The sequence below is a fragment of the Symphalangus syndactylus genome, chromosome 1 (assembly GCF_028878055.3).
Source record: "Symphalangus syndactylus isolate Jambi chromosome 1, NHGRI_mSymSyn1-v2.1_pri, whole genome shotgun sequence".
NCBI classification, from domain to species: Eukaryota; Metazoa; Chordata; class Mammalia; order Primates; family Hylobatidae; genus Symphalangus; species Symphalangus syndactylus.
Genome location: NC_072423.2, coordinates 118,156,097 through 118,169,195, shown reverse-complemented (window position 1 = coordinate 118,169,195; position 13,099 = coordinate 118,156,097). Strand labels below are relative to the sequence as shown.

The 13,099-nt window shown below is 48.8% G+C and overlaps 1 protein-coding gene across 2 annotated transcripts in view; it reads right to left on the bottom strand.

Annotated features, from left to right (window-relative positions):
- CCDC13 (coiled-coil domain containing 13) overlaps positions 1 to 13,099 on the bottom strand; it is a 63,754-nt gene that overhangs the window by 37,254 nt on the left and 13,401 nt on the right. The window contains exons 2-7 of one of the 2 annotated variants that reach the window (XM_055281228.2): positions 12,864 to 13,090; positions 11,823 to 11,971; positions 7,321 to 7,463; positions 6,682 to 6,771; positions 2,001 to 2,117; positions 669 to 773 (exon numbers count right to left, since the gene is read on the bottom strand). In XM_055281228.2, the coding sequence (XP_055137203.2) occupies positions 669 to 773; positions 2,001 to 2,117; positions 6,682 to 6,771; positions 7,321 to 7,463; positions 11,823 to 11,971; positions 12,864 to 13,084 (825 nt within the window). In that variant the 5' untranslated portion in view covers positions 13,085 to 13,090. The remainder of the gene's footprint in view (positions 1 to 668; positions 774 to 2,000; positions 2,118 to 6,681; positions 6,772 to 7,320; positions 7,464 to 11,822; positions 11,972 to 12,863; positions 13,091 to 13,099) is intronic. The other variant, XM_063611371.1, reaches the window with a different exon arrangement.

The window sequence follows — 13,099 nt, the reverse complement described above, 5'->3', positions numbered from 1 at the left end:
TACAGTGCTTCCTCCATGCCAGGCCCTGTGCTGAGCACTTTACAAGTATTGACTCAATTCTCCCAACAATCCTATGGGGTAGGCATCGTTATTAGCCCCATTATACAGATGAGGAAACTGAGGCACAGAGCTAAAGGAACTTGCTTAAGGTCACACAGCTGGTGAGTGGAGAGCTGGGATTTGAATCTGAGTAGTGTGGCTCCAGAGCTCTTGCTATTAGCTGCTTTTGGTATGCTCCAAAATATTCAGACAATAAAGAGGGAGACAAGGCTAAGTTTTTATTGGGTAATTAAAACTTTCAAAAGACTACAAGCATCTGGACAAAACTGGAAAAAGCTTACAATTACAACAGTCACGCAAATTTACATAAACTAGGAAAAAAAAAGATGCCTGGAGTAAAATAAATCAAACCAAAGGCGTTGGCATTTGTTAAGCTCCAGTGCCTGGCATGTGGTAAGTGTTATATAAGAGCTTGTTCATTAAATAACAAATTAAAATCAGGCTGGTTGGTGAGAAGGTGAAACAACAGCCCTGCACGAGTGCACTATGAGACCTAAAGGCCTTTTTTGGGTACTGTGTGCTTAGGTCTTTAAGGGGGTCAGGGCAGGTCTTTCTGGGGCGTTTTAAATCCTTTGTTCAGGCCAGGAGAAGTCTGATGACTCACTCACCTTGCTCTGCAAAACAAGAATTTGTTGAGCCCGACCCCTCCAGGTCCCTGGAGAGGATAGGAGCTGCTGGACATTGACGTCTTCCCCAACCTCGCTGGCCAAAACCTGAAATAAGGCAGGGCCTTCAGTGTGGCCAAAAGAGAGGGCTCCACCAGACCCCGATGCTGCTGAATATTTAGAAGCATATTCAGAAGCAGCCTTCACCTACACAATCTTCTTCTCATCTCAGAGCATAGCCCTCAAAGGTCAGTTTTCCATGTCCCAAGGGCAGCTCTCCCTGGGAAAGTAGTAAACCCATCATCCCTGGCATTTCTTGGCAATGCTTAGAGCAGCCAAGAAACTGCCAGCAATGCCCAGATAGGGCCTCTTGCTCTTGACATATTCTGGGATGACTGAACCACAAAGCTGACCAACTCCTGCTTCCTTAACCCACTCACCTGTCACCTAGTGCTGAGCTAATTCTGGCTATAGGAAGTACATCACCACAGGACCCTGGCGCTTGTGAAAAGCCACGGACAAGTGGACCTCTGAGTGCAGCAAAAGGTGGGCTACTGAATGTCAGTTGGGAGCTGCGGTCCAATAGGGCCCAGCTTTGCGGTTGTTGAAGTGCAGCACTCAGGCCCAACCTCAAGGCTTTGAGGCAGAAACAATACGCTCCAGCCTGTGACCTGGGCCCCTCTGAAGCCTGTCACAGAAACCCGATCCAGTGTACTAAGTCTCTGGCGCTTGTTTCCACAATAGAACACTGTTTTGGAAATCTTGGCCAGTCTGAGTGGTTCCAGCAGGGAAGACAAATGCCAGAGAATTCGCTATGTAAATAAAAATAAATAACGAACCAGCCGGGCCTGTGTCCCAAGTCTGAGCATTTTCCTTTGAAAGGGTCCTTTAATACACAAGTAACCTGTTCATTTTCTGTTACAGATAGCAGAGCAGAAGGCAGGTGTTGGCAGGCTTTCAAGTTAAGTAAGGGTGACATTAAGGGGAGACCCAGGATCTACTGGGGCACAAGTAGTGCAGGGAGGGCTTAATGGACTCTCCCTGGGTGGACAGCACTGTCCTCCTCAGTCTAGAGCTGGGCACACACCACAAGGGCATGTATGCTGCGGGGGTGAGGGTGGCAGGCTCAGGTAGCCAGCGACTCTGCCCACCAAATGGGTATGGACCAAGGGCTGGTGGGAGGAAGGACTGGAACTGGAGCCTGACCCAGAGCAAGTAGTGTGCTCAAGGGACTGAGCACTCCCAGCTCCAGAATGGAATCCACTGTGCCAGCTGTGCTCTTCCCAAGTCCAGCCCCAGCCACACAAGAAGCCCCAAGCCCTGGCTCTGAAAGACCTTCTGTGCCATCCGCAGCTCCTGCTTCACAGACTGGATCTGGTTGCGGAGGTCACTCATCTTCAAGTTGGTGGCCGCCAGCCTGTCCTGCAGGGCCTTCACCTCTGGGGTCTCCAGCTGGTTGGGAAGGACAGGAGAGAAAGTAGTCATTTATTGCCTACACGGGAATAGTAATCATAGCCCCCATTTATCCAAGTCTGTACCAGGCACTGTGCTAAGTGTTTGACATGGAATAACTCATTTAATCCTCATAAACCCCTGTAAGGTAGGTTCTCTTGTAAGCCCCTTATAGATGCAAAATGGAGGGTGGTGGAAGGTAAGTCCTCTACTTGGGCTACCTGGTTAATAAAGGTGGAACCTGGATTTGAATCCTGGCAGCTTAACTTTGGGACTGAGCTTTTTGCAGAGTGTTGCACACACACATGTGGGTGTATGCCTTACCCTAGAGGTGAAGCATCTGGAGGAAGCAGCAGGCTCCACGCCTCCCAGACATTTCCTGGGTGTGGACCCTCTGCTGTGCTCAGAGACTGGCATCACAGCTAATCCATCTTCACTCAGAATAAAGAGGATACCACGTTATTCCCAGAAGGCAAGCCCAGCGTGGCAGGAGAGCCATGGCATCCTAATTCAGGATCTGCCTCTCCCAGAATCGTCAGCTTGGGCCTTGGTCTTTTGACAGCTGAGCAGCCTTGGGCTCTCTTTCCTAGCACTGACCACTGAATAGAAATAAGGACCCATTTTAATTTCCAAATGCTCATCTCTGTGGCTTGAAGAACTACAGCAACCATGAAAACTGCCTGCTGAAACTCTTAGCAATGTCTTTTTTTTTTTTTAACCCAATGTTTTATTTAAACTATCTGGATGGAAATTTTTCTTAAATGGGCTGACTACTTCTCTGTCTTCAATAGACACTCCTCTGACTCATAGATATTTGACAAAGGGACCTTCAAGGTCAGCCCATTCAAACCCCTTCCATAATGATGAAAATAAGGCCCAGAGAGGGGAGGTAATTTGCCTTCAGGCATACAGCTGGTTGGGGTGACACAGGTGAGATTAGAAAGAACACTCGTCCTTCCCCTGCCCTGGCCGACTCTTCCAATTTAAGCTGCTGCTAATGCTGGACATTGTGGCCACAGGAACGTTGGTTGTCAGGCTGAGCATCCCATCAGGCAATGATGCTGAGGCCCTCTGCTGCTGCCCCAACAGGGCAGAGCAGCTGAACTTCAGGAAGCAAGGCTGGTACTACAGTGGCTTTCTGACCTTTCTCTAGCAGGCACAAACAAAATCTCCTGTGAATGCTAGTGTGAAAGGCAGATCCAAGTATACTGGGTCCGGGAAGTTCATGGACCCCAGAGGCTCTGGGCAGCCCAGCTGAAAACCACTGGCCAAAGAAACTAGACATGAACACCTGGTCCAGAAACTCTGGCCTGATCCAGTGTCCTCATCTATGGAATGGGTGTACAAATACTTTCCTGTTCCGCTTCCTCAGAGCACCACCATCAGGCTAAAGAGAACAGCCACGTGAACAGAATGTGCCAACTCAGAACTTACATGAAACATAATCTCAGCTCACTGCAAGCTCCGCGCCCCGGGTCGAAGCGATTCTCCTGCCTCAGCCTCTCGAGTAGTTGGGATTACAGGTGCCTGCCACCATGCCTGGCTAATTTTTGTGCATTTTTTAGTAGAGATGGGGTTTCACCATGTTGGCCAGGCTGGTCTCGAACTCCAGATCTCAGGTGATCCACCTGCCTTGGCCTCCCAAAGTGCTTGGATTACAGGTGTGAGCCACTGTGCCCGGCCATCCTTTTTTTTAAAGTATATTTTGTTCTGTGTTCTTCCACCTGTCTGGCCGCCTGCCATCCCTGCGTACTCTGTTGGGTGCCTGCCTCTTCTCCTGTTAAATGTGTGGCTTTGAATCTGCCCTGGGTTGGGAAGCAACACCCCTCCACCCCCTGCCACGCCCTGCCCTGCCTCTTAGATCTCCAGTGCCATGAGCCTCAGTGGCCCTGACAGTGGGGGTGCTGAGAGCTGTGGGAGTACATGTGCTTCCACATGGCTGCAGTGACCCTGCAGCATCTCTTTGATCTGCTCAGAGCATGGAAAAAGCATACAGATTGGATCTGGCTGTAGAACCTGGGCAGTGATGCCCTGTCCAAGCCTCAATTTCTCATCTGTAAAATGGGGATATGTCATGCCAATCTCCAGGGAACCTGTGAGGGTTGCTAGGACAATGCATGTCAAGGGTGCTGTCTGGGGCAGGTCCTGATGGAGGGCAATGCTGGCAGGCCTAGCCTGGCTTGAGTGGGCAGCTGGCAAGTGGGCTGAGGGCCAGATGGTGTTCTAGAGAGGGCTGGATCAGGCCTCGTCCTCCTGGCTTAGGCAGCTGAGCTAATCCTACCTCTAAGCCATTTCAAAGTTCTTTCTGCCCAGAGTGAAATTCCACAGGCTTTGTGGGGGACCTGGGTATGGGTACACTCCCTCCCCTACCCGAGGCTGTTTTCTTTGAGAAAATAACTAAAACGTAGTCCATGGGGAGCAGATAATGCCAATGCCGCTCACATCACAGCCTTCTGAAGCCCCAAGCAGAGGGAAGGGTGTTCAGCTCCACTCAGGAATGTGCTTTGGAGGCCTAGGTTTGGAATACGGATTGAGCCTGCAGGCCTCTGGAGTGTGGCTCGGGCTTGGGCCGCCCTGAGCAGCCTATGAGGGGGAACATTGCTTTTGCTCTCGCTCTGATCAGGAGATGCCAGGGAGAACACGTGGTGCTGATGAATTGAGACCTGCAGCCCATCGCACACTCTTCTCTCGGAACCTGGAACCTCCCAGGCTCCCTGTGGCCACAGAATAAAGTCAAAACTCCTGCTCCAGCTGCCATTCAAGGGCTCCCTCTATGGGTGACTTCACCCCAACTTTTTTGGCTTACATTCCCCTTTTCTCTGGTGTGAGCTCTGGGCTGTAGTTAAATGTTATCCAGCTGACACTCAGTTCAACTTCCCCATCTTCCTTCTCCAGTAAGGCCAGCTCAGGGACGCCCTCCTCCGTCCCATCTTCCAGCTGCAACCTTAATGGATGGTGGACTCCCCTGTGAGCTTAGAGCACTGGGGCCATCTCTGAAGGCCCTGTCCACATCCTGCCTTCGAATAACTCCTCATTCCTCCTCTAGGATTCTCCATAGACAGAGCCTCTGTTTTTTTTGGTGGTTGTTGTTGTTTGTTTGTTTGTTTTGAGACAGAGTCTCACTCTGTCGCCCAGGCTGGAGTGTAGTGGCGTGATCTCAGCTCACTGCAACCTCTGCCTCCCAGGTTCACGCAATTCTCATGCCTCAGCCTCCCGAGTAGCTGGGATTACAGGCGTTCGCCACCGTGCCTGGCTAATTTTTGTATTTTTACTAGAGATGGTGTTTCACCATGTTGGCCAGGCTGGTCTCGAACTCCTGGTCTCAAGTGATCCACCAGCCTCAGCCTCCCAAAGTGCTGGGATTACGGGCGTGAGCCACCTCACCCAGTCGAGGCTCTATTTTTGATTCTCTGTGCCACAGGGCTTAGAAAATCCCATCAGGCTGAACAAGCAGTTTCCTATCCAGAGCAGCCCTAGTTGGGAATGTGGAGGTGCTCAATGAGTGGAATAAACCAGGGGCAGCTTAGCAGTGTCCCCTGAAGCCAGGAAACGCCCTGAAGAATACTCAGTCCAGCCCCTGTAGAGGGCAAAGCCCCTCTTCTACTTCCCCAGCAATGAGACAGGTTTACACAAGACTACTCTTGAGGAGACACATTCACCTCAGAACCTGAGGGGCCCATCCACCCCAGAACCTGAGGGGCCCATCACTGCACAGCGAGGACTGAGTTATCCTCAAGGAAGGCACAGGGCCGTCTGATCCCGAGGTGTAGGCAGCAGGGAAGATGGGGCTAGAAAACAAGCACTGAATTGGGAGTCCTGGGGCTTGGCTGCCTCTCTCACCAACTGGCCTGGCTTCCCAAGAAAACCCTTGGTGAAGCCTCCTGGAATGTTCTTTAGACTCTGATACTATTTACTGTCTGATTTGGGGATAAACCAACCCACTAGGTCAGACTTCCTTTCATGGAGCTACAATTCTCACCTCTTGAGTTTCATGAACTGTCACTGGTTTAGTAAAATGGGCTCTGGGGAACAAGTCCCCATTTCCAATAACCACTTTTACTCTGTAGATTTGGAGCTCCATGAAAGGGAAAGTGTTCATAATATGAACTGCCCCATAAAGAACAGGATTCCACTGGGCAGTAGTGAGCTCCCTGTCCCTGGAGTAAGGTGGAGGCTGGATGTGTCCCCAATGAGGATACTGTACAGGAGATGGCTGGGCTGACAGTGGGAGGTCAGTTGGACCAGGCCTTCCCTCTTGATCCTGAGGCTCTAGTGTTCCAGGGTTCTCAGGCTCCTCCCAGCCTTCCTTTCTGGAGACAGAGTTGGAGCTACACCCTCCATGGCTTCCGACACGACATTCTTGGCCTCAGGCCATACACTCGGTACTGTTCTCTGACGTCTGCTCTGAGGATGCAGCAATGGTAGACAATGGGCACCTGGCTCGGCAGTGGGGTTGGGGGTTGGGGGTGGACCCCGGGTAGAGGTACCTACACACCCGTGGAGGAGGGGAGGCCCAGGCCCATGGCTGCCTTGCAGACTCCCCAGCACAGAAGAGAATTCATACCAATGCTTTGTCTCCCATCTGGGCCCTCGGTGGCTTGGCTCCTGCGTCGGTGGCCCCCTTGGCTGACAGCCTGGTCAGGGCTGTCTGCAGCTGAAAAAACAAACCTCGTGCTTAATACTCTGCTCAGTGATTGTGCAGCCCAAGGAAAGCACTCTGGTGCCATTGTGTGTGTGGTTACCTATCTTGGTGGTGTGTCCTTTTAGCTCACTTTAGGATCATTAATGGCAGCATTCTCCTTTAGAAACCGCTCTGGAATGGAGAGGGTTTAATTGATTGTCTGACCCATTCCCTAATTGCACTATAAAAGTAGCCCAAGGGTTCACTAACAGCTTAATAAATAATAATGCTACACTCATAATCTGTCTCCTGAAGTCCCAACAATAGCCTAGGAGGTGGGGCATAAAAGAATGACGAATTTCAGGTTACAGATGAACAGATGAGGCCAGAGACACCAAGAAGCCTGTTGGAGGGCAACAGAATTGGATTTAAAATGCAGCACCACCATATACTGCGTGACTTGAGAAAGCCTCTTAACCTTCCAACTTCAGCTCTCCCAGCTACATATGGAGAAGCTAGGGAGGTTCCCTCTTGCCCATGCTGGGAGTCCCCTCCAGAGGGAGAATGACCAAGGCCCCTCACTTCCCGCTCCAGCTCCTGGATGCGATTGGTCAGCTGCTTCACCCTGGTTTTTGCACCCTCTGATTCTGCCATCAACAGCCGGTTCTTTTTTGATAGCTCCACAATTTTGGTGGCGACCACGTCTCCGGCTACACCGGCTGTCCCTAAAATGAAAGGAATGGTGAGGTCAATTAAAAACACAGGCATACACATCAAACTCATGCCCCACCACCAACAGCACCAGGGTCTTAAAAGCTAAAGCTGCTTGGCATGAATGCTCGTAAAGGGGCACTAGCTTAGGAGGGTCACCATATACCTAGCAGCCCTGGGACCCAACTCCAATGAGTGGAAATGCGGCCACTCAGAGGTTCAGTATGTTCTAGGAAAATGATAAAAACAGAAAGCAGAGTTTTAATTCTGTGAGACTCAGGTTTATCACTCCGATGCTTCATGACATCCTCAGTGATAGGATCACATCCATATCCCTGTAATTTTGCTGTGCCCTCTAATGAGCAGGATGTAGTCCCCTTGGGCCTTCTGTGACTCTGGGCTCAACCATTTGGCTTGCTTTGGCCAATAGCATGTTAACAGATAAGGTGCAGATAAGGTAGAGGCTTGAAAAGCACTCGTGCAGTTAAACTCGCTGTGTTTGCTTATGCCCTCTCCACAGGAAGAACATACCTGGCTGGCTGGTCTCAAGAACAGAAGAGAGACACGTTGAACAAAGTGGAACCAACCTAGCCAAGCCTGGCCTAGACCGGCCAATCCCCAACCAACCCCCAGATGTTTAAGCTAAATAAATGCTTACTGCTGCTGAGATTATGTGGTTGCTTCTTAGAATTTGGTGGTAACACCTACCCAATAGAAAGGCATACATTCATTTAGCAAACATTTATTTTCTACGAAGTGATGGGTCCTCTTGGTATTAGGGATTCAATACCTAATATTGGATAAAAAAGACTTATGGAGTTTACATTCAAGTAGGGAAGACAGATAATTTAAAACATCAAAGAAATAAATATGTATTCTAATACGTAGGAGGAATAAGTGCTAGGAAATACACTGGAGCTGGGCAAGGGGCTAAGAATGAGGGAGGTGATGCTATTTTAGATGGAGTGGCCAGGAAAGGCTCTCTGAGGAGGTGATGTGTGAAGAGAGACCTGAGTGAATGAACTGAGGGCTCAAACCATGAAGAGTGCTCTCACCTAGGAAGAACATTCTAAGCAGAGGAAATGGCAAGTACAGAGGTCTGGAGGTGGAATGTGCTTAGAGTATCTGAGGATCATCAAGGACTCCAGAGTAGCCGGAAGGTACTTGCAGTGGGTGAGGGAAGGAGGCTGTGGAAGGTGGCTGGAGGATGTGAATGGGGAAGTTGCATGGTATGGGAGCTGTGTGGAAGGCAGGCAGCAGGAGCTAGTCCAGCATGGTCACTAACTAGGTGGGTAGCCCTGACAGTCCCTTGCCCTCTGGAGTACAGCTCCCCTATCTGTGCAATGGCAGAGGTGGTCAGATGGTCTGCAAGTTTCCTGAACACTTCTGACACTGTAGCAGGGAGTAACTGGCAGTCCTATTTTTTAGTCCTACTTTTTAACATGGCCATGATATGCCTCAGAACAAGATGAAGGGTGACAACTGGTGGAAAGCAAACAGACACTTGATGGCTTTCAAATCACCTCAGCCCAGGCTTGCTCCTGCCAGCCTGGGCGAGGCAGTGAGTGGGGCAACTAGGAGTAGCTGCCCTTGGAATCTCATGTCTGCTGAAGAAGACAAGGACACACAAGAGAAAAGGCTCAGAACAGACCTGGAGCCCTGGAGTATCTAGAGGGAGATAGGCCCCATTCAGCACCAGATGGCACACTTTGCTCCCTGGCTCCTTTAATAGGTTGTGTGTCAGGAGGGTGTCGGGGGTGGTGATAATAAAGGATCACTGTGAAAATCACGAACTCTAGCAGTTAAAGAAATGCAATTTCAGCAGAGGTCTGGTTCTGGTTAAGATGGAGTAAGCACACTCTACCCTGTCTCTTTCGCTGAATACAACCAAAAGCCCTGGATAGGATATGTGAAGCAGCTACCTGAGGTTTCTGGATGTAAATGGCAGCAAGCATATTGGGGAAGGAAATCAGACCTAGAAGTACAAATGGTCCAGTGGTACGTTTCTTCCCAGGACTCAAATCAGCACAAATTCTGGAACTGGCCATCAGAACGAGATCCAAGAGAAGGTCTCTCTAGTCCAAAGAGCAGGAAGTGGGGCACGGACAGAGTGGAAAAAATCCTCTGGGTATTTTTTTTTTCCTATTCTTTCCCAACCCTGTCTCCAGGCAAGCTCTACTGTTGAAGCTGCAACCCCTTGATAAATGGGGGCGGCAGTGGATGGGCAAACACAGAAATGCTAACTATCTGGCTAAATAGAATAGTTCTCCCTTTGGGTTCTTTAAAATATGTATAATAGTTGAAAGCAAAAAGTATAACATTGACTGATGGGATTTTCAATATATATAGATGTAATACATATAAAAACTGCAATAGAAAGGGAGAGGTAAAGGGACCTGGATGGTGGTAAAGTTTCTACATTCCATTTGAAGTGGTAAAATATTAGTTTTGTGTAGACTATGAAAAGGTAATATGTATTTTATAATCACTAGATCACTAAAAAACTGTATAAAAAATATAGTAAACAAACCCCAAAAGAATCACTAAAAATCCAGCCCAAAGAAACCAATCTATCAACTCTCAGTAGCCTGTCACTCGCAGCACAGTTTAAAAACATAAATGGAGGCCAGTCGCGGTGGCTCACGCCTGTAATCCCAGGACTTTAGGAGGCCGAGGTGGGCAGATCACAAGGTCAGCAGTTCGAGACCAGCCTGGCCAACATGGTGAAACCCTGTCTCTACTAAAAATACAAAAATTAGCTGGGTGTGGTGGCACACACCTGTAATCTCAGCTACTCAGGAGGCTGAGGCAGGAGAATCACTTGAACCCAGGAGGCGGAGGTTGTGGTGAGCCAAGATCGTGCCACTGCACTCCAGTCTGGGCAACAGAGCAAGACTCCGTCTCAAAAAAAAAAAAAAAAAAAATTAAAAACATAAATGGCTTGTCAGATTTTTCTCTCCAAAACGTGAGAATGGAAATCAGAAATGTTGACTTCAGAGTGAAGACTGGACTTAAGTGGTTTTCACGGACACTTAGGGCTGGCAGTCAGATGAGGCCACGACCAAGTCTGGGCTTTGGCAAAGCTTGCAAGAGACAGTTAACAATGAGGGGCTGGGGAAGAGGGAGTAACCCCAGATCTGCTTCCCAGGTGGGCTGGGTGGAGATGTATCTCCTGCTCCCCCTGGAGCCCATCAGCTTCTCTACAGCCTTGTAAAAGTGCAAGCAGCCCCTTCCACAGCTGAATCTGTAGCCAGGCTGAGTGTAGGCTTCCTTAGCCAGGCTTTGTGTTTTTTGTTTCAGACAGAAAAGGTCAAAGAATGGAGGGAGGTGCATTAGGCTACCATGAGTCTTTAGGATACCAAATTCCCCTTGCTTTGTAATTCAGCATTGACTGACCAGAGCTTTGGTCCTATGAACATACCTATCCTCAAACGCATTTACTCTCAAAGGCAAGGACGGATAGTCTGGTAGATGCTGAGTCAGCCCTGTTGCTCTCTGTGATTGGTGACATCTCTAATACTTTCTGATTTATTAGCCATCTGGGAATTGCTCAATGGGTATATACATAACAGAGGACAATCGAGTCCAAAGTCCTCACTACATCAGCAGGGTGAAAGTCAAACTCATAACCACAGAGCCAATGTCCAGCTCACAACCACGATCAAAGGTCATTCCCAGACCTGCAAAGCCAAGGTCCTCACCAGACTCATGGGGCCACCATGAGGTCTCCACCAACATAGATAAGGTCTAGCCCAGACTTACAGGGCCAAGGCCCAGCCCAGACCTTGTTGGTGGTTGGGTCCTGTGATATCCTCCCAGAATAGGTGACTCATCTACCTTTCTGGAGCAGCAACAGCAGGTGCTATAGAGTTCATATCTGGCTCTACTGGGGCTTTTTTTTTTTCAAGACAGGATCTCACTCTGCTGCCCTGGGTTCAGTGCAGTGGGGGGTGATCATAGCTCATTGCAGGCTGCTGGGGCTTTTTTATGTTCACAAAATAACATGTGAGCCAGTGCAACAAGGAGAAATGGATCCTGCCAGCCCCTGAACATGCTGTGAGCATGATGGCGAACCCCTGTCATGAGTCCCAGCTGGGTCACCAACATTGTCTATGATGCTTGCCTGCTGGCCCTTCTGGCCCATTTTTAAATCCCTCATTGCTCCCTGTGCTCCCATTTTCTGGTGGGCTGGCCTCCCTGGGGCTGCTCTTTTCCTCTACCCTCTCCCTCACTTCCAGGACTTCTCTAGACAAGCTTGACCACAACTGACCCTTGGCACTCTCTTGGGAACCTGCTCTCTGGAACCTGCTGTCTGCCCTATCTGAAGTCCCTGGACTGCAGAGCAAGGACTGTCACAACAATGGTGGAGCTACCTGTGAAGGCAAATGTATCCTCTTCTATTTTCTTTTTGAGGTGTTTGATTTCAAAGTCCCTTTCCTTCAGCAGCTTATACAATCGCCCGTTCTCGTCCACTGTTTCCCTGAGCTCATTTCGAAGGTGTTCAATCTCATCTTCAAGCACCCTACAAGGAAAAGGCAGAATTAATGCTCCTCCAAGGCAAAGGCCCTGGTGGGCAGGGGTCAGGCCTCCACTGCCTAGGTGGACAGACGGACACGCAGAGGCAGACACACACACACATGAAAGAAGAAAGGTTTTAATGTTGTTCATTAGCTGGCTTCAATAGGGAGTTATAAAAAAAAACCACTCATAATTCATATTTCTTTTAAGCATCCATGGAACATGCATAAAAATATATTACAGGGCTGGGTGTGGTGGCTCATGCCTCTAATCCCAGCACTTTGGGAAGCCAAGGCAGGAGTTTGTGACTAGCCTAGGCAACAAAGAAAGACCCTGTCTCAAAAGAAAAGAAAAGAAAATTAGCCAGGCATGGTGGTGTACACCTGTAATCCCAGTGACTCCAGAAGCTGAGGTGGGAGGATTGCTTGAACCCAGGAGCTTGAGGCAGCAGTGAGCTATCATCCTGCATTCCAGCCCGGGTGACAGTACAAGACTCTGTCTCTTAAAAAAAAGTATTATAGGCTATAAAAGGAATCTTAGCAAATTCTAAATAATAACATTATACAGACTATTTTCTCTAATGGCAAGTGACTGTTTTAGAAATCAATAAAAAATAGAAATACAACAAGAAAACCCAAAACTCATCATATGCTTGGAACTAGAAAAACACCCTATACTCCTAAATTATTTGTGGGTTAAGAAGAAATCATAATATGTATTATAAAGCATTTAGAATGGATTGACCACAGAAGCTGTATCAAAACCTGTTAAATGCAGCTATAATTAAGGCTCTAAGCTTCCTTCTATCACTTTAGCTGCATTTTACAAGTTTTGCTATAGCTCCAGTGGTACACACACACACACACACATCTGAGAGATTTCAAACTTGCATTTACCTCTTCTCAAAGCTATTTTTCGAGTTTGGCTCCCCTGCGTGGAGAAGGCTGAGGCCATCTGAAACCTCCAAGGGCTCCTCTTGGTCGTCAGCTCTGCTTTTGAGGCTCAGTTCTTTTTCCCTCTTTTTCTCCATCTGCTTCTGTAACCGTTTGTGCTGCATCTCCTGCATTGCCTTGAACTGGAGCCGCAAAGTGTTCTGTGAGCTTTCATCTGCTGCCATCCTGCCCTAGGCATC